The following is a 20,760-nucleotide window of genomic DNA, read 5'->3' on the forward strand; positions in this document are numbered from 1 at the left end:
GCTAGTTTCTCTCTCTCTTTTGAATTTGGTGCTGGTACATAAATGCCAGATGGGCAGCCTGTCCCCAGGACTGATACTCCATGAGTAGCAGCTGCAGTGCTCCACCAGCGTGGTGCCTTTACCCTGCCCTGCAGGCACCTCTCTAGAAGCCTGAGGGTTCAGTCTCCAGCTGTTTTAGTCCTTTACCTCTCTTTGCCGACAGCCAATTAACTCTGTTGATGATGGTGATTTTGCTAGATGGGCACTTGTCCCCCAGGAATTGGACTGAGACCCTCCAACTCACTTCATAGAAGCCACCAAAAACCTGCCAGACTTTAGCCACTTGTGTTCTGCTAGCAACCTGGACTCCAGGAGGGAGGGGAGGGGGGACAATGACTGTCTAAACCGCCCTACTCTGTGGGTTTTGGACCCAGGAAGTACCTTCCATGGAATCCAGAGTGGAGGGATAGGAGGTGCCATGGAGGTGACTGATCCCACACCCTCTGCAGTGCAGCAGGGAGGAGATCCGTGTACAGGGCGTCGCCTCCGAACACAGACGGGGAGAGCAGTATTCTGCAGTTGTGGTTCAACACGGCACAGCATACACTAGTTCCACAGCAGGGCTGTTACTGAAGAAGGGCTGCCAACAAGAGTGTCAATTAGTGTCAGCTGTAGGGATGGTTTCTGTGGCCATGACGGTGGAGAAGAGAAATGGATAATGGCGATGGAGGTAAATTCTCTAAACCAGGTTTTGCTGCAGGAGAAACTAAGAATAAACAGGGAACTTTGTACTTCATGCTAAGGGCACTAGCCTGACCAATAAACAACATGTGCAATAAGCAACTGGGAAAAGATACTGAGGCAAAGAGCATATTGACGAGTCCCAGAGATAGCTCGATTTGTTTCAGGAGAAGGAGTGGATTGAAGGATATAGAAATACACTGGGACTGACATGCCCTTTGAAAGGGAGGGCACGTGTGGCTGGGTGACCTTTTCGTGCTTCCTAAAATGTTTTATTATGATCTGAAGCTTTGGTGCAGGATTTTAGATCATCAGCACCATTCCCCTACCAGCTGCTCTAGCACAGAGCATTTCTGTAGAGACTGGAGGAACAGCCTATAGTCTGGCCACTGTAAGTGTTTCCCAGACCGGTCAGCAGGTGGCTGTATCTGAGCAACAGTGGCCAGCCAAATCCCTCCACCTCCCTCACTGATTCCAGCACATCTGCTCTGAGACATGCTTAGGGACACAGGTCAGCCTGAACTACATGGGTGTGGATGGGGTCTTGGCCTGTCGCACTTACTCCTGCGCATCTCCAAGCAGACGCACAGGAATTGCTCTGGGAAGCAGCATCGCATGGCACGTGAGAGAGACTGGAGCATTCCACATGCACCTGGATGAATTCTATGGCTCAGCTCCCAGAGCTGAGACTGCTGCCATGATTCCAATAATTATAAGCCCATCATATACAGGGGTGTCTCCCCTCAGGCTGCGATGATCACCAAGCCAAGTCTGAGGGCTTTAATTCGCTCAGACGGAAACAACATTCAGCAGCACACTGAGGCTCGATGCTTCAGACATTTAAAATTAGACCAAGCAAAGCACTTAGACCCGGGTCCTCAAAGGTATTAAGGTACCTAACTCCTACTGAAATCAGTGGGAGTTAGGCACCCAAATATCTTTGAGGATTTGGGCCTAAAACCCCGATTGTAAAAAGCACTTACGTACATGCTTAAGTATTTTGCTGAGTCCGGGCCTAAGCTAGCAGAGAACAATTCTGTACTTACTGACAAGGAGATGGAGAACATGACCTAATAGGTCGTGGTCATCTCTAATGCCTATGATTTGATGTAGGCTGGTAAATCCTCCTTGAGAAAGGACTAAACCCATTGTGCAGCACCAAAGGAGCTTTCGTAGCAGAGCACTTGCTCAGCAATTGCTGCATTATGGACAGGACTCTGTTCTCCTCTACACTTGTGAAAATCCAGAGTAATCTCAATGGATTTACACCAGTATAGCAGAGATCAGAACCTGGTCCCATATGTGATTGGTGGATGAGCAAAGGACTCATTTTGCCCAATGACATGATCGCCTTACTGATTAAATTCCCCTAGGAGAATAGGATAGTTCAGAGTCACATATTGTATCGGTCACATGTTAGAGATCATATTACTATAATGCAAGACAAGGTCACACAAAAGCAAAATCTCATCTTCTTTGCTGTGGGTCACTCATCTTACTTCTTCCATATTAGTTAATGAGTTAATGAAAGCATTGGAGCTCAATCCCTTTTCATTCATTAGATTCTAAAGGTATTCATTTCCAGAAGGTAACTGGACAAATTACGTGTCTCACAGCAACTGTTTCTTTGCCAAACCAAGAAGCTAAGTACAGCCACCCCCACACACTGTACAGCAATCATAATAACAAAGGGTGTCAGGAGGGTCATCTTTTCAAAACATAAGTCAGGCTCAATATTAATCAGGCAAACAAGTCTAGTCACATCATCAACGGAGTCATCAGTTAATGAAAACACATCCCACAAATGATTAAGGCGTTAAGTGCAAGGAGAAAGCTAGTCTATTCTAAATAGCTCAGATGAAAAGTCATGCAAAGCTGTAACACTTACATCAGAGTCCCACAATAGTCACATAGAGAAAAAAAAAGAACAAACTTTTAGGGAAAACATTTGTAGAAAAATGGAACATTGTTGCAGAGCTCAGAAATCTTCTGCAGAGCTTCATCATCGCTGCCTGTAACACCAGTGGTTAAACTGTAGTTTATTAAACTGAAATGCATGTTTTAACTCTCTCTTGTTAACATGCTTGGGCAGCAGACGTACATATTGACTTTCTATGTACATAACCTCCCGTTCCCTGAATTAAGCAGGGTAAGGATTAAAATATTTTAAAAGCCTAGAGAAACTCATGAGTTGTAATTCCGAGGTAATGTACTCACGTTTGTGTTCCTGTATAGCATCCCTTTCAAATGTGGCCCAAAAGTTAGGGTTTGTAACAAGAGGCTTTAAAACAAACAAAAGAAAAAAACCCAACAACCCTGCAACCAGTAGACATTTTCTGTGGTTTTAAGTTCCACTGGAAATAGTTTTTGAAACAAATCAATATTTCCCTGTATTCTGCAAGTGCCAGAGAACCTATAAGTGAAACTGACTAGGAACAAAAGTAAAACTGACTAAGCTATTTAATTGTCCTAACTCAAAAATGCAAACAAACAGCATACATGTGAAAAGTCAATTAGATTTTAAAAATTCTTTCCATTTCAGTAATCTCAGGTGTAATTTGTAACATGCTAAAAATAAGGATTTGGGCATATTTGTAACATACTAGCACATGATTGGTTAAAAATGCACAATTTGGTGAATGTGCCTTTAAGATCATGATCAGCTGTACCCTAAGAACCCTGCCACTGGTTGTACATGACATGTCTCCCTGCCTTGTGGGGACACACCAGAAAACATCCAACTTTATTTTACTGGGAGAGCTCCAGGAGCCGGCTTTACATGGCAACACATTGTGCATGACTAACTGAGTCTGCCAACCAAGTCTGGGATCCCGTGTTACAACTGCACTGTTGCTTTAAAGGAACACATTCTTGTATTGGTCATCCATTTGGGAGCACAACCCTCAGCCCTGCTCAGGCATATAGTCCCATTGGTCACAAACATCTTTAAGTTTCAGAGTAACAGCCGTGTTAGTCTGTCTTTGCAAAAAGAAAAGGAATACTTGTGGCACCTTAGAGACTAACCAATTTATTTGAGCATGAGCTTTCGTGAGCTACAGCTCACTTCATCGGATGCAACATCTTTAAACATTTCTTACTGTTCCCAGTTTTTGATCAGTATTTTACTGATAAGGGTCCCTCACCAAAAGCACAGTGTTTGCTATCATAACAGCGCTCCTCACAGTTCTGCTTGTTAAATCTCTTTCAGATGTACTTATTCACTATCAGAATTGAAATTGCTCTTCTCATCCGTGCAAAGGTATCTATCTGATAAGATTGGTTGAGCTGAGAGTATTTAGTAAAAAAAAAAAAAGCAGCTTTTATTTTAAAAGTGCAAATTCCAAGAAAGCTTGTTTAATATCCCATCAGGATTTGTGCATTTTCCAGATACAGCCAGCATCCAACAAACAAGCATGCATCACTGGGGATATTAATTTAACCCTTTCTGAAGATCCCAGAATGGAACCAAGTTGTGATTTCATAGTATCAATGTTCCCTGATGTTATAGCCTGATCTTTCAACAGGGCCTTAATATAGTAGAAGTAAATCAAATACTTCTTTAAAAGCCACTGGAGGGAACTTTGCCAGAAAAGGCATACCACTGAGTCAGAGTAAGAAAGGCTGACACAGGAACTGTCAAGAAGACACATTTTCATGTGTATTGTGGAACCCATTTACAATGGGCTTGGAGTTAGTGAAATTGTTCACAGAAAAGGAGGATGATTGTCCTGAATTATATCAGTACCCTGCAATGTGCAGATTGTGAGGCCAGTTAGAGTGAACAAACTGCATAATTAAGCTGTTCTGTGAAACAAACAGCTCCAGTATAAGAGGGTTCCACTGTAGTCTGATCCTGACAGATCTACTTGATTTGGAGTGATTCCAGTGCGTGCTTAGCCGACCCTTTATTCTCTCTCTGAGGAAATCAAGGGGTTGTAGATTAATAAAAATGGGAAAATACATTCCATGACACCTGTAACCAGCTGCATGTCAACTCCTATTCCACTGAAGCCAATGGCAAAACCCTCATCTGCAGCAAAGGGAACAGGACTGTGCCATAAATGTTCTGGCTCATGATACCTTTTCCTGGTTTTTTATTACTATTAATATCTGTTTCCTGAGTAATGTTTTGGGCTGTGAATGACATTCGTGGAGCATTATGCATGGAGCAGGAGCAGCAGATTGTTCCTGCAATGCTGTTTTCCAATAAAAATAATGGTTTTACATTTGGGGCAGGGACTGTTTTTTATTCTGTGTTTGTGTAGCGCCTAGCACAATGAAGTCCTGGTCCATACCTCGGCCTCTGAGACACTACATTCATATGAATAAATGAATGAATGATACAGGAGCAGGTTTCCGTGAGAAAAACAATGGAGTCTTACTTGCACTTGCACTGATGCTATTGCTCCCATGGCTACAGCTGCACCATGGCTATAAAGTGGCCTCTAATTTTCCTAGTGTAGACAAGCTTTGTGTGCCTGCTTGTTTAAACAATAAACCCTTTGGGGCTGAGACTATATTTATTCTTGCATCTTGTACAGCATTGAACACAATGTGTGTGCTAAATGAGGATAAATATGTTATCGTAGCCGTGTCAGTCCCATGACATTAGAGAGACGAAGTGGGTGAGCTAATATCTTCTATTGAACCAACTTCTGTCAGAGAGAGAGAGACATGTTTTCGAGTTTACACAGAGATCTTCAGGTCTGGGACAAGTACTCAGAGTGTCACAGATAAATACAAAAGGGAACAGATTGTTTAGAATAAGTAGGTAACACATATTTCAAGGGACCATTCAGTCCCTCCAGTCAGGGGAGAAAGTGGGAATGGAGGGTGTGGAGGGGGGAAAGGCAGCTGGGGGGGGTATTATTAGGTTACAGATTGTTGTAATAAGCCATAAATCCAGTGTCTCTATTCTGTCCATGATTTTTAGTGTCTAGAAAATTTATTAATTTAAGCTTCCAGGCTCGTCTTTTCAAAGTGTTGTGCAGGTTTCCTTTGAGGATGAGGATTGAGAGGTCAGATATAGAGTGATTGCTTTGTGAAAAGTGTTCACCCACAGGTGGTGTGGTGTGTTTGTCTTTTATCATTTTCCTGTATGAGTTCGTTCAAAAGCGTAGTGACTGTCTGGTTTCAGCCACATAGTTGTTATTGGGGCATTTAGTGTACTGGATGAGGTACACCACATGTTGTGATAGGCATGTGTAGGACCCGTGGATCCAGAGAGAACCAGCTTTCAATACAGAAACACACCCCTTGTTGTCACTTACCACCCCCACTGGAACCCATTTGGGGTATCAAACAACTACAACCCACACTTGATGGGGACCCATCCTGAAAGAAACCTTTCCCAAACCCCCTCTTCTGGCCTTCAAACAACACCCCCTCCTCTGCAACCTCTCCAAGCTCATTTTCAGAAGCAAACTCCCCACAGACCAGTACACACCAACGTAAGCCAGCACCAGACCCTGCCAGCAGGACAGATGCAAAACTCGCAGACATCTCTCCAGTGCTACAATGATCAACACTCCCCACAACACACCTTTCAAGATCCTGGGCCCTACACATGCCTATCACAATGTGTGGTGTACCTCATCCAGTGCACTAAATGCCCCAATAGCAACTATGTGGGTGAAACCAGACAGTCACTACACTCTCCAATGAACTCAGAGAGGAAAATGATGAAAGACAAAACACACCATATCACCTGTGTGTTCCTCCCCGCCCCCCTCTCCTGCTGGTAATAGCTCACCTTAAGTGATCACTCTCATTACAGTGCGTATGGTAACACCCATTGTTTCATGTTCTCTATGTATATAAATCTCCCCACTGTATTTTCCACTGAATGCATCCGATGAAGTGAGCTATAGCTCACGAAAGCTTATGCTCAAATAAATTTGTTAGTCTCTAAGGTGCCACAAGTCCTCCTTTTCTTTTTGCGAATACAGACTAACACGGCTGCTACTCTGAAACCTGTCATTTGAAATAAGTGTTAATTAGTTGGCTAAACAATCCATGCCCCTCACCGCCCCTAGAGCTGGGGCCGGGAGCAGGGCTGTGGCTCCGGGAGGCAGGGACACGGACGGGGACAGGGGTAAGGCGGCTGGGATCCCACATGTGATGTCAGTGGCTGGGCGGGACCCTGGGGCTGGCAGCAGAGCCCCCAGGCCCCTGGCAGCTGGGACCCCGCTTGCAGGGTCCGCGGCTGGGACGCTGCAGCTGAGCAGCACCCCAGGCCTGCAGCAAGACCTGGGGTGCGGGGCTGGTGGCCGAGCGGGACCGGCGGCTGAGCAGGACCAGGGGCCGGCAGTGGAGCCCCAAGCAGTAGTGGGGCCAGTGGTCAGGACCCTGGGTGGCAGGGGCTTGGAGCCGGCAGTGGGACCCCAGGCAGACAACCTGGGGGTGCTGGAGCATCCCCCACACTGCTACTTCCCGAGCCTATGCAGCTCTGTGTAAGCTCCAAAGCTTGTCTCTCCCACCAACAGAAGTTGGTCAAATAAAAGATATGACCTCACCCACCTTGTCTCAAGGATAAATAACAGTGTAGAAAGACTTAGCATCTCTCAAGCTCTTGTACAGAGCTGGGTTGCTTTTCTCCCTGCTTTTTGCAGAATTGAGAAGATACACTCATCTAATTTACTCAGGGACCAGTTCACTATTGCTTTGGAGCCAGAGAAAGGGCAGCTTGTAGAGGCACAAGATGGAGCTTCAGCGTATTCTTACCAACATGCTCCCAGTGGCTGAATTATTTGTAAATGCTTATTTTGAATAAGAAAAGGAAAATCTTAAAGGCAGTGTGTAAAGTTTAACACAGGCCACACATGAACTCCTGGGTTTAATAACATGAATAACCCCCTTTCAGAGACATAAGTAAGATTTCCTCATGGTAGTAAGCTCTATACCTGACAATGTTAAGGATTAAGCCCTTTTTTTATGAGAAACACTTCTGGATTCAAATCGATGTTGTCAGACAAGTTTATAGTCCAAACCTAGAGTTTCTTAAAGCAATAGGGGCACTTCTGAAATCTAATATGAATCGCTTTAAACAGTCTTTGTATGGTCCTGCAGTGTTGTTCACTCATTGCAAAACTGTACTAGTGCCTGAGAACCAAAAAATGAAACTGAACTTGAAAGAAAAGGGACAGTGACCAATTACCTGGTCCTGATGGCCAACCCTGACAGACAAAGGGGAGTCCTGTCCACCTGTGCCAAGTGTCTGTAAAAAGCTACCAGGTCAGAATCACCAGATCATGGAGCATTAATGTTGCAGGTAGGCAAATGGCTACACAAGAAGGCAGCAATGGAGAATCAGGCCCTGAGGCTGTGTGGGTGAGGGGAATGGGCCCTGTGGAAAGGAATGGCTGGAGAAGGTGTGGGAGCACTGCAACCCTTTGATCTTTGTGCTGTTGCATTTCCAGGGTGACAGAAGTACACACAATAAACAGTAAGTACAAAGGCTGAAGAATATATTTTAAACCCCTTTCACTGCTAATTACCTAAGGTGCCATCAGCAAATAATACAGCAAGGATTTGTTTTTATTTACCTTTAGGTAATGTCCCTTGCAGCCCAACCCTCCATTCATGGCACACTCAAAACAAAGGACTTTTCCCTCCCACCAGGATAAAGAGCAAAGGGAAGGATATGACCTACGTCTGGCAAGGAACTGATCTAATTGATGTGGTGCTGAAAACAGTGTTGACAGCCAACCCCCCAACTACAGGGCATGTCTACACTCCAGCTGCTACAGAGGCACGGCTACTGCTGAGACCCCAATGCTACCCTGCACACTACTGTGGATACCTCCCAGGAGCCCGAGACACAGCCCCGGGCATGAAAAGTGAGGACAAGGAGGATGGGGGACATGTGACTGGGGGATCCAACTATGCCATGAACCAGGACCTGTTTGAGACTCCAGTGAAGTCTAGTCAGTCCCACCAGTCGAGCATAAGTGAGCCCGATGCTGGGGAAGGAACCTCGGGTAAGCGTGTAATTTATTTCCCGTTACAGTGATGGCGTTTCCAACTTAGCAGGACACAGCTAATGACTTTTCATTAATCTGGAAGAGGTATATTACCACAAAGAGAGGTAGAGTTGTTATCTGCTTTTCTTTCCCTTGTAGAGTCAGGCAGGGGTCACATGTGGAGCAGTTCGTTTATGTACACAGGGATTGTCATAAAGATACAGCTAAGGTAGCATAAAATCCCTCCTTTACCTGTAAGGGGTTAAGAAACTCAAATAACCTGGTTGACACCTGACCAAAAGGACCAATAAGAGAAGAAGATCCTTTCAAATCTGTGGGGGAGGTTTTTTTGTTTGTGCTCTCTTTGTTGTTCTCTCTGGGACAGAGAGGGACCAGGGCAGGAAAAACCATCTCCTAAAACCCTACCTGAAATAAGCATCTAGATTACAAAAATTGTAAGTAAAGCAAGGAAATGCATTAGATTATCTTTTGTTTTAGCTTGTGAATTTTCCCTATGCTAAGAGGGAGGTTTATTCTTGTTTTTGTAACTTTGAAGTTTTGCCTAGAGGGGAATCCTCTGTGTTTTTAAAATCTTATTACCCTGTAAAATTACCTTCCATCCTGATTTTACAGAGGTGCTTCTTTTATTTTTTTATTTATAATAAAGTTCTGTTTTTAAGAACCTGATTGGTTTTTAGTGTCCTAAAAACCCAAGGGTCTGGTCTGCGCTCACCTTGTTTACCTATTTGGTTGGTATATTATTCTCAAGCCTCCCCAGGAAAGAGGGTGAAGGGACTTGGGGGGATATTTTGGGGAAACAGGAACTCCAAGTGGTCCTTTTCCTGAATCTTTGTCTAACTCACTTGGTGGTGGCAGTGATACAGTCCAAGGACAAGGAAGAATTTGTACCTTGGGGAAGTTTTTAACCTAAACTGGTAGAAATAAGCTTAGAGGGTCTTTCATGTGGGTCCCCACATCTGTACCCTAGAGTTCAGAGTGGGGAGGGAACCCTGACAGGGATGTCCCTTGAATCCTTGATGAAACATTCATGGAGGTACTCTGCAATCCTCTCCTGAAGGTTTCTAGGCATGGCTGCCTTATTTCTACCTCTGTGGTAGGACACTTTCCCACGACAGTTAGCAATAACTTTGGTAGTCACCATTTCAGTAAAGAGGCTAGTGGCACATGGGCTCAGGCAGCTCTGGGACACCAGCAGCAGCTGTGCTCTCAGTGCCTTTGTTACCCTCAGGAGTGAGATATCAGCTAGAATCACCCCCAGTAGAAAATGATGCCGATATTCAGTGCCATTGCCCTATATTCATAGCTTCATGCAACCGAGCAATTCCGATCTCAGGCCATACTCACCAGGGCCGGTGCTGTGAGCAGAGGTGACACATGGGGGGGCATGAGGGGTGATGAGCCCACCCACCCCAGACTGGCTGCTTGGCTTGTACTGAGCACGCTCACCCAGATTGACCATGCTCAGTAACACTGCTGAAGCTGGCTGCCCTCTCTCTGCCCCCCCACTATCACCAGGCACTGGTCATCTGTGGCTGTGAGAGGTGCCATGTACAAGCCCTCTGAAATAGAAGTGTCAATAACCATGTCTGGTTTAAAACTTTAGAGGAGCTAGGGACGGGAATTCTGATTCTTCACTTCTGCTGTGACAATACTGACAATGGTACCTCTGTGTGTTTTATCTGCAGCTGCTGTTGCTAAAGCCTTGAGGGATGCCCCCTCCACACCCAGGGTACACCTGAGCCCAATAAAGAGGAGAAAGAAGAGGACTCGAGATGACATGTTCAGTGAGATCCTACAAGCCAGTGCTGCATCAGACCATGACCAGGGGATCTGGAGGATGAATATTGCAAACTATATGGAGAAGGAAAGAGTGGACAGGAGAAAGGCCCAGGAGTCAGAGAGGGAGATGCACTGGAATATAATGGGGCTTCTCTGGCAGCAAACATGGATGCTGCAGACTCTTGTGGACTGTTAGGATAAAGATATTCAGGCCTGTCTGCAAAGGCCTGTACTTTAAGAATTTAGGGGTATTCTTATCACTTGGCTAGTTCTAGAGGTATAAAAGAAAGAATCAAAATCACTGTCTGCTGGTGTAAGGGCCTTCTCTTACTGTGACAGTCTGAGGCCCTGTTCTTAGGCTAAGGCCTTTGGCTAAGCAGCAGAGGCAGCCATAAGCTAGGAAGCGACCGGTCACATCCTCACATTCCAAACTAGTCACACTGAAAGAAGGTGCTATTGGGCTGTTAGGAATACAATCCTGTCCTGATAATGCCTATCGCCTCCAGAGAAAGGGAAGTGCCTAGAAAATGTAAAAGGAAACAGCATCCTGTCTGGCAAGAACTTATCAATACTGGGATGTGAAATCCTCACTTCTGTATTGTTTTGTCATTATAGTTCCCACTTTGCTCTTGTTTGTCTGTATAATCTCTGTCTGGTTCTGTGATTGTTCCTGTCTGCTGTATAATTAATTTTGCTGGGTGTAAACTAATTAAGGTGGTGGGATATAATTGGTTACATAATCATGTTACAATATGTTAGGATTGGTTAGTTAAATTTCAGGAAAATGATTGGTTAAGGTATAGCTAAGCGGAACTCAAGTTTTACTATATAATCTGTAGTCAATGAGGAAGTGAGGGGGTGTGGGTGTGGGGGGGAGTGGGGGTGGTTGTGGGAGATGGGAACAGGGAATGGGGGTAAGGAAATTGCAATCATGTTTTGCTAAAGGGGGAAATGGGAACAGGGAATGGGGGTAAGGAAATTGGAATAATGTTTTGCTAAGGGCAGGAATGGGAACAGGGACACAGGTGTAAGGCTCTGTGGTGTCAGAGCTGGGAAGGAGGACACTAAGGAAGGAAACTGGAATCATGCTTGCTGGAAGTTCACCCCAATAAACATCGAATTGTTTGCACCTTTGGACTTCGGGTATTGTTGCTCTCTGTTCATGCGAGAAGGATCAGGGAAGTAAGTGGGTGAAGGAATAAGCCCCCTAACATCTCAAAAATCCCTTTGCAGTCCATGGAGAGCTCCATCACAGCACCTCCCTATATCCCAATCAACACTTCACGTGGCATCAGGGGCCGCATCCCTACTGCACACCAGGGGACATTAAGTACAACCACAGCTTCAAATACACTGAGCCGTGAGAGCCACGATGTAGTATGTGTAACTATAATGGACATGAATGTTACTTCTCATTCTTTAAGCTCTGTTCCAAAAATTTGTTAAGGTTTTAATGCAGTGGTTCCCAAACTAGGGGTGCTGCTTGCTCAGGGAAACTCCCTGGTGTGCCGGGCTGGTTTGTTTACCTGCAGCGTCCGCCGCTTCAGCCAATCACAGCTCCCACTGGCCGCGGTTCGCCGTGCTTGGCCTCTGGAGGCTGCGGGAAGTGGCGCGGGCCAAGGGATATGCTGACCGCCCTTCCCGCAGCCCCTATTGGCCTGGAGCGGCAATAATACGCATTATTATACCCTGCTGCAAATCCATTCATTATACCCTGCACATTGCCTTGAGTCACAGCCCTGCATAGCAGGAGACGATTAATGGCCCTGCACATTTGCATGACAACAGCCCTCACAGTGCATTTTCCGACTCCAAAATGATTTCCCACTGGTAGCAATCCAGGGTTGCAAGTTTCCATAGTGCAATTGCCACTCGCTTCTCCACTGTCAGTGCAGCTCTCATTCTGGTGTCCCTGTGCTGGAGATCCAGGAACGTGGCCTTGCACATCCATACATTCTGCAGCCACTGCTCGTCATCCCAAACCTGCATTCCAATGCGAGCCCACCAGTCAGTGCTCATTTCTCAGGCCCAGAAGTGGCACACTGCCATTTCCAGCTGCTCCATGACCACCACCACCAACCCTGAATTGGTTCTCGCCACATCCAACAGCAATCTGACCTCTAGGAAATCATCATGTTCCCCACGGCGCTTCTTGTGGTTTTGCAAATACTGGAGGACCATGCGTCCTGTGCTCACAATGTTCATGATAACTGTGCAAAGCTGAGCAGGCTCCATGCTTCTGTCAGAGATGCCGTACAGCGACAGGTCCCATGCAGGTTCATGGTATTTTCAAAATAAGTGCAAAAATTATGGGATAAAGATGGCACGACAGGGTAGAAACTTGACCCTGCAGTCCCAGTTAACCCTGTCCAACTCATTTCTGTCCCACCATGCTTTGCCAAAACTTCCCAAAAAGTCAGTGAGCTGAATGGCGGCAAGTTGCACCCTGGGATGCCTAACCATGGTGCACCACATTGCGCATCGACAGAAACACTCCTACTGAGTACACGCAGCGCTGACGCAAGAAGCAAAGTTTGCATGTGCACAAGGACTAAAGTAACTGTGGCGGCTTTATGCCAACGTAACTTGTGGCGGCAAAAGTTTGTAGTGTAGACATGCCCTGAGAGGTGGTATCTAGGTTGGCATTCTTCCATTGACCTAGCAGTGTCTACACCAGAACTTAGGTCAGCTTAACAACGTCACAGGGGGGTGAAATTTTTCACGGCCCTGAGCGATGTAGCGAGGTCAATCTAAGTTTTAGGTATAGACCAGGTCTATGTTAGAGAAATCTGTACTGGTGTAAATGCATCTACGTAGTGACATCTGTGCAAACCCCTAGTGTAGACACACTGTACCAGTGCAAGACGAGGCTGGGACTGGTGTGATGTACCCTGGTCATTTTCTCTTGCTTAGTCACAATCGCAGCAGAGCAAGCCCTGTTTTACACTGGCACAATGCATCTATGCTGGGGATTTGCACTGGTGGAGCAATGGTGGCACAAAACTCCCCAATATCCACAGGGCTGAAGTCAAAGCACTCCACAGCCTCTGTAATGCAGGTCAGTGAGTGAAAGAAAGAGCTCACGGAAATGCATGGTTAGCAACGAAACACACACAGCGCAGCCCCGAGTCTCGTTTTTCACAGTTACAAACTCATTCATTGTTGCCCCAGCCTTATTCAGTTGTCCTCTTTGTTAAGAAAGCCAGGGAGCAAGAATAAAAACAGCAAGACATCGCAGGTGAATGCAGCCGTGCGCACAAGGGATGCGTGGAATCCAGCACTCACCTCTGAGGATTCGGCACACCGAACAACATGAGCACACTGAAAGAGGAGCCGAACATTAAGAATCAATTGTGCTGCATCAACAATAACACTTAGAAAGCACTTAACTTTTCTTCTCAAGCTCTGTACAATCATGACTCAGTCTTGTGAGGTAGATAAGTGTTACCATCTCCATGTAACAATGGGGGGACAGACACAGAGATCTTAAATGCTTTACTGAAGGCCACTGCAGATAGGGAGTGGTAGAGCAGGGGTTAGGTACAGAAGTTCCAAGCTCCCAGTCCTGTGCTCAGACCACTGGATAACACTGCCCTCTGACAAGCCTTTAATAGTCTCTGTAAGACTGAATAAGCCACCCTGCACACAACGTGTGGAGGTTATATGAGAATAACCACACAGCTCCATAATGTAGGGTTTGTATCCATACAGATCTATTTAATTCAATAGATTTACAGAGGAGTTATGTTGGAAGCATTGGTTTAGTCATTCACCCAGCTTCTGAGCATTACATCAGAATGGTCATTACTATCACTACAAATCAGACATGGACAGAGTGTCAAAATCTTTCTCTCGCAAGGACTCAACAGGCTGTACTTCAGTGGTGTTACACTTGGGATGGAAATGGTCCAGGGAGTTCTACAGAACCCTTCAGTCCCAAAGCACTGGTAACTCACAAGTTGTGACCTTCACCTGCAGGCAAGTGGCACCTGTCTTTTAAAACATCTGAGAAATTGCTCCCAGTCTGGTCCTTACCATGTATGCCCCCAACTGATCCCTATACATGGAGAAGAGAAACATTGACACTAAGAGGAAATGGCTTTTGCAAAGCAAGGTTTGATCCATCGAGCCATCTGATCACTGAGGGCCTGATTCTTGTTTCAAACCGGCACACTCAAGTCAATGTCAGTGTAAAACCAGTGTAAAAGAGAGGTGCCGGAGACTCATAAGAACATAAGAATGGCCCTACTGGGTCAGACCAAAGGTCCATCTAGCCCAGTATCCTGTCTTCCGACAGTGGCCAGTGCCAGGTGCCCCAGAAGGAATGAACAGAACAGGTAATCATCAAGTGATCCATCTCCTGTCGCTCATTCAGCTTCTGGCAAACAGAGGCTAGGGACTCCATTCCTGCTCATCCTGGCTAATAGCCATTGATGGACCTATCCTCCATGAATTTATCTAGTTCTTTTTTGAACCCAGTTATGGTATTGGCCTTCACAACATCCTCTGGCAAGGAGGTCCACAGGTTGACTGTGCATTGTGTGAAGAAATACTTCCTTTTATTTGTTTTAAACCTGCTGCCTATTAATTTAGTTTTGTGACCCCTAGTTGTTGTGTTATGAGAAGTAGTAAACAACACGTCCTTATCTACTTTCTCTACACCAGTCATGATTTTATAGACCTCAATGACATCTCACCTTTTCCAAGCTGAAAAGTCCCAGTCTTATTAATCTCTCCTCATTCGGAAGCCATTCCATACCCCTAATGAATACTCCATGAGGTCTGCTAGGGACTTTGCTATCGATTTTACACAGAAGGCAGTCAGGTACTACAGTGAAGGGGGGCAAGATGAAACTCTATGGGATAGATAGATTAGATCAGAACCAAACCCTAAACTCAATTCCTAAGGCTCTGCTTAACTCACCATGCTGCTGTCCAAAAAAGAAATAGCAGGAAGAGTGAAAGACAGCAGTTCTGATCTCACTTACAGATAATCCCTTCAAGGGGGTTTATTTTCCCAATATGTATCTTAGTTCATGTAATAGACATATTTTGCCTCCCATCCCCACCCCATCATATGTTCACTCCCAGAGTCGTTGTGGTTAGTAGATGCATCGAAGTTTGGGAACACCCAAATGACCAATTTGTCATGCACTTAGCATCTGCTCTGCAAATCCTTAGTTTGAGAAGTTATAAGAAAACCCCAGTCTGGCCCTGATTCTCCACTTTGTAGAGCCGTGGCAGCCTCAGGGAGCCGGCTGCATCTTCCCAGTTCAGGGCCACCTGGCCTCAGCACAAAGTTAGAGCGGAAAGAATCCTGCTCTAACTTACATTGCTGGTGCTAGGATTCTTCTGCCAAAGGAGTGTGAGTGCACTCTGGTTGCAGTAGGGTGGGAAGTCCAGCTGCTTACCCCTGTCCATGGCTCTCCAGACATGGTACTGCTTGACTGGCAAATCTCTCACTTGCACACACACACTGTTCACAAATTTTATTACAAAACATCAAATCACACACAATTCACCTGGATCCTTGATTTTGTGAGGGACTCTGAACTCAGCCCAGCTTTGCTGAACGGTTCATGAACAGTTCGGTTAACCAAGGCCCAGCTTTGGAAGAGCCGAGGTCAATGTCTGGCGTCAGTGTGAAACCAGGCCAAAATCAGCAAGAACAAAACACAAGGGCTGGTCTGCTCACAAGATCAAACAAATATCTAAAGCAGGTTTATTGGTTATTTTGGTGGAAGTCTGCATGTGAACACTTATTTTGGATTAAGAATGTCCTATTTTGTTATGAACCCTCTTATGTCAGATTGAGAGTGTCCTGTTAATAAAACAAAATATGACACACAAATTGGAGCCAAGTGTGTTCACACACAAACTTGCACTGGAATAATACAAGTGTGAATTAAAAGCAATTTTATTATTTTGGTGTAGGTTTGTGTATAGACAAACCTTTACAAATGGGGGGATGAAAAAACATCACCAGAGATCCTTACAAATTCTTAAGGTTATAAATTGCAAGATGCTCAAATATGATGATAGTGGTAACCACGGAACAGACATTACCGGTAGATCCCAGGACTCAAAGCAAACCTTGAGAGGTGCAAATTCACATAAATCTGAAACCCAGCAAACCTTTACACAGACCCCACCAGGAATTGAAACTACTAGATTTCAAACAACTCTACTTTTCACTTCACTGACCAGCCTCCAAATGCTGACAAACCTGCTGCTTTCCAGAAGAACCTAACCTCTCCCCAGAATCAAGCAGGGCAGTTACAGGAGTTTTGGTCTGAGGGTGATACAGAAGAGTTCTGGAAAACATTGTCTGGGACAATCTACTAACTAACAAGCTTTCAGATTAATTTATCTGAAATTTATCTGCTCAAGCCACACATTTTGGATCTGGGCCCACAAAGCTTTTCACACCTGAACTTGCAAAAATCTTTATAATGAAATCTCTCCCTCTTCTGACCTCCACACTTTTCTGACAAAGCAAAATTTGTGCTGCTTTTCTGTTTTTGTCCTCCCAGAAGCTGAATCCAATCAAATACATTTCAGAGGCAATTGCTCCTATTCCTCTCCCTTCCCCCACACTTACGGGACATCCCTCATAAATAGCTTTCAAATCTCGGCATCTATCCTTACACATATATTGATAGCGGTTTTATTCATGAGTTGTCTGTCTATAGTGCATTATCTTAAAATATGACTGTCATAATATCTACTGTACATTTCAGTGGTGATTCAAGAGGACAGGCAGGGTAGGCACTGGTGCACCTAATTCACACAAAATACACACTATGGCATGGGTATAATTTTCAAAATTAGGTGACGTAGAAGCGTAAGGCTCCTAATTTTCTTTTGAAAATGGGACTAAGTCTCACTGAAAGTCATTGGGACTTAAGCTCTTGAGTTACATCTGAAAATGGGACTTGTGTCACTTACGGACTTTTGAAGATTTTACCCTACACTCTTTACTCCTTACGATAAATGGACTCTGAGTGTCAATTTCACCCACCCACATTCATCAGTCACCGGACTCCACTGGTACATGAGAGCTGTCAGCTCAGCATGTTTGTCCTGATTGACACAATCTTGCGGCAGGATTGTTTTGTCTATGTGCAATTGTAAGCCACTGTTAATGTGTATCATACATCCTGCTCTGTGCTGCCCTGCAGAGGATGAGAATCTGCTGCAGCCCCAGGGCCTGACTCCTTAGAACAGTGGTTCTCAACCAGGGGTACACATACCCCTCGGGGTAGGTAGAGGTCTTCCAGGGGTACATCAACTCACCTAGATATTTGCCTCGTTTTACAACAGGCTACATAAAAAGCACTAGCGAAGTTAGTACAAACTAAAATTTCGTACAGACAATGACTTGTTTATTCTGCTCTATATACTGAAATGTAAGTACAATATTTATATTCCAATTGATTCATTTTTACCATATAATTATAAAATAAGAAAGTAAGAAATTTTTCAATAATAGTGTGCTGTGACACTTTTGTATTTTTAGCTCTGATTTTGTAAGCAAGTAATTTTTAAGTGAACTGTAACTTGTGATAAGCAAGACACATCAGACTCCTGAAGTGGGTACGGGAGTCTGGAAAGGTTGAGAGCCAATGCATTAGTTCAAGCTGTAGAAACTCTTCTTCTCTGGAAGTTTAAGGTTCAATCCTTGGTGTCTGCCAGAATGGTGGCCATCACACAGCAATCTTGCTCCCTCCTTTAATTACCCTGACCCTAAGCTTCAGTGGTGTGCTGCTATCCTGTGAACGTAAGCATTGCAACGTCTATGTATCTCCATGTCCTTGTACCAGTGCTTCCTGCATTCCGCTGTTGCTCCACTTTGAGGATCAGTGAGTGGAGAAAAAACACCAGAAAATACAAGACTGAGGAAAATGCTGAGACTTACCTGAGCTGCCCGTGCTTTCTGACGCACTTCTGGATGTTTTGGGCTTGCTCTGTTTGCTGCTTGTTCGTACAGTGACTGGAGGAGGTACAGGGCTGCTGCTGTCTCCTCGAATGGTTGAGAGATCCTGCATGCTAAAGCTCCTGAGTCTCTCAGACAGAGCCCCTTGTCCCTGGTCAAACAAACAATACACACAAGTCAGAGTCCATGACACAACATTTTAAGCTCCCCTCCTTCTAAGACCTTGTCTACACTACAGGTTACTTTGAGAAATGTAAGTTATGCATTGCTCAGGGTTGTGGATTATTCACACTCCTGGTCAGTTATACCGACCTAAGTGCTGGTGTAGACAGCCCTATGTCAGCAGGAGAGCTTCTCCCACCAACATAGCTACCACCTCTGACGGAGGGAGGAGTTATTAAGTTGACGGGAGATCTCTCTCCCCTCAGGCTTGCTGCAGCCTTTTAAAGGGGACACATGGGCCAGGTCTACACTATGTCAGAAAGGGGTCCAAAAAAAAAAAAAGGACACACCTGATTGATGTAGCTATGCCAACAAAACCTGCCATGCAGACACAGCTATACCCGCAAGACAGTCCTTTTGTCTGTTGAGCTAAGTCACTCAAGGAGGTGGTTTAACTATACTGGCAAAAAAGCTCCTTATGTCAGTATAAGATGATGATATAGCTATAATAGCAAAGCCTTTCTAGTGTAGACTAGCCTATATACTGTGCTCTTCCTAGGAGACTTTACTTTTGTTCTTTCTTGTTTATCTTGTTCTAAAACAAAAGGGCATTTTAGATAGATGGTGTATGCTGTGTTTCTTGAGTGGTGACAATACCATGGACACAGATGTTTCCCTCTGCTGGTTTTTCATCTTGACAACCATGCCCCTTGAACAGAGGTAATTTAAAAATCCAATCTTCCCCACTTCACTCTCCTATCTTCCCCATGACTGGATGCCTAAATCCTTTCTTCCACTTTCCTTCCTGTCTCTGGGCCACTCTCAGAAGCTACCTTTATTATTGCAACCAAGTGATAGCTTCATTTGGTCTAGAACTAAGGAGATGAGTGGCTTTATTTTTAATACACGCTACGCCACAGTAGTGCCATCTAATCAATGGTCCCATGGAGAGCTTCCGAACAAAGAAATGAGGTATGAATATAATCTGTGTGTCCATTATATTTGTCTATAACTGTTATAACTGCAGTGTGGTTATAATGTGGCACTGTGATGAAATCTGTGCTGAATGTGCTTGAGACAAGGTGGGTGAGGTAACATCTTTTATTGGACCCACTTCTGTCAGTAAAAGAGACAAGCTTTCGAACTACACAGAGCTCTTCTTCCAGCACCTAAAACTTGTCGCTTTCACAAACAGAAGTTGGTCCAATAAAAGATCTCTCACCCACCTTGTGTGTCTCATATTCTGGGACCAACCCGGCTACAACAACACAGCAAACAACCACTGAATGTGCTTGACTTTCTTGCTGATAAAGTAAAGCATGCTTGTTTCTTTATTCCTTCTCTTTAGGGTAAGGAATAAAGAACAAGCATTACTATTCATAGACTCTCTAGCAAGGTTTATTACTGAGCCATATGGAAGGATGCTCATCACAAACACAATGGCAAAATGTTAAAATTCCTGCTATTTCTTGAAAAAGTTATATCCAAAACATTGAGGGGGGGGGATCCTATGAATTGTCATAGCTCAATTGAAGTCGATGGAGCTATCACAGTTTACACAAGTTGAGGATTTGGCCCATGGATTTCCAGCTCATTTCCCCCACCTTTTCACTGTCACTCTTTATAGGAAAATCTTGCCTTTTCAGCAGTCTATGGGTAAAATTTCACCATTTCATCACCGATCTTTGCTGTTTGCCTGCCAACATGTCTGTCTGAGCCCAATTAGCAAAATGGCATGACTTTGACTACAGCAGAATTTGAACATTTTCAAAGTGAAACAACACATTTTCTTCCACAAACTGAGAAATGTCATTACTGGTCAAATATGTGAATTTTCATGAATACGCATGAACATCTGGTTTCACATACACACTTTTGCAAGGCCAATATGTAGTTTTGTGCAGTTCTAGTTAAATTTGCAGTAAAAGTCTGTTATGCAGTAATAAGGTTTGTTATCCAGTAATAAGACTTGACATATAGTAGCAATATTTATTAAACAGCAAAATAAAATAATAATAATAAATAAAAAAATTTGTAGTAACTGGCTTTACTGTACAGTAAGATATTGTTACATACATCAGAAAAGACATTTTGACTCATGACTGGCTCAAAACAGTCCCATGATGAGTCAAGAAATTTATGTTCTTTCCTGCCTTAGGCCTTGATCCTAAAACCCCTATG

General features: G+C 44.5%; 2 protein-coding genes across 3 annotated transcripts in view; one reads left to right on the plus strand and one right to left on the minus strand.

The window, feature by feature from the left end:
- Window positions 1–11,322, plus strand: part of MRPL35 (mitochondrial ribosomal protein L35) — a 31,698-nt gene extending 20,376 nt beyond the window's left edge. The window contains exons 5-7 of the mRNA XM_073342864.2: window positions 8,139–8,164; window positions 8,271–8,699; window positions 10,388–11,322. Of these exons, the coding sequence (XP_073198965.1) occupies window positions 8,139–8,164; window positions 8,271–8,699; window positions 10,388–10,677 (745 nt within the window). The 3' untranslated portion in view covers window positions 10,678–11,322. The remainder of the gene's footprint in view (window positions 1–8,138; window positions 8,165–8,270; window positions 8,700–10,387) is intronic.
- The window catches only part of REEP1 (receptor accessory protein 1), a 106,500-nt gene that overhangs the window by 14,481 nt on the left and 71,259 nt on the right, over window positions 1–20,760 (minus strand). For both annotated transcript variants that reach the window (XM_073342861.2, XM_073342863.2), the window contains one exon: window positions 18,400–18,568. In XM_073342861.2, coding sequence (XP_073198962.1) covers window positions 18,400–18,568 — 169 coding nt within the window. The remainder of the gene's footprint in view (window positions 1–18,399; window positions 18,569–20,760) is intronic.

This window comes from Lepidochelys kempii, chromosome 4 (assembly GCF_965140285.1).
Source record: "Lepidochelys kempii isolate rLepKem1 chromosome 4, rLepKem1.hap1, whole genome shotgun sequence".
NCBI classification, from domain to species: domain Eukaryota; kingdom Metazoa; phylum Chordata; order Testudines; family Cheloniidae; genus Lepidochelys; species Lepidochelys kempii.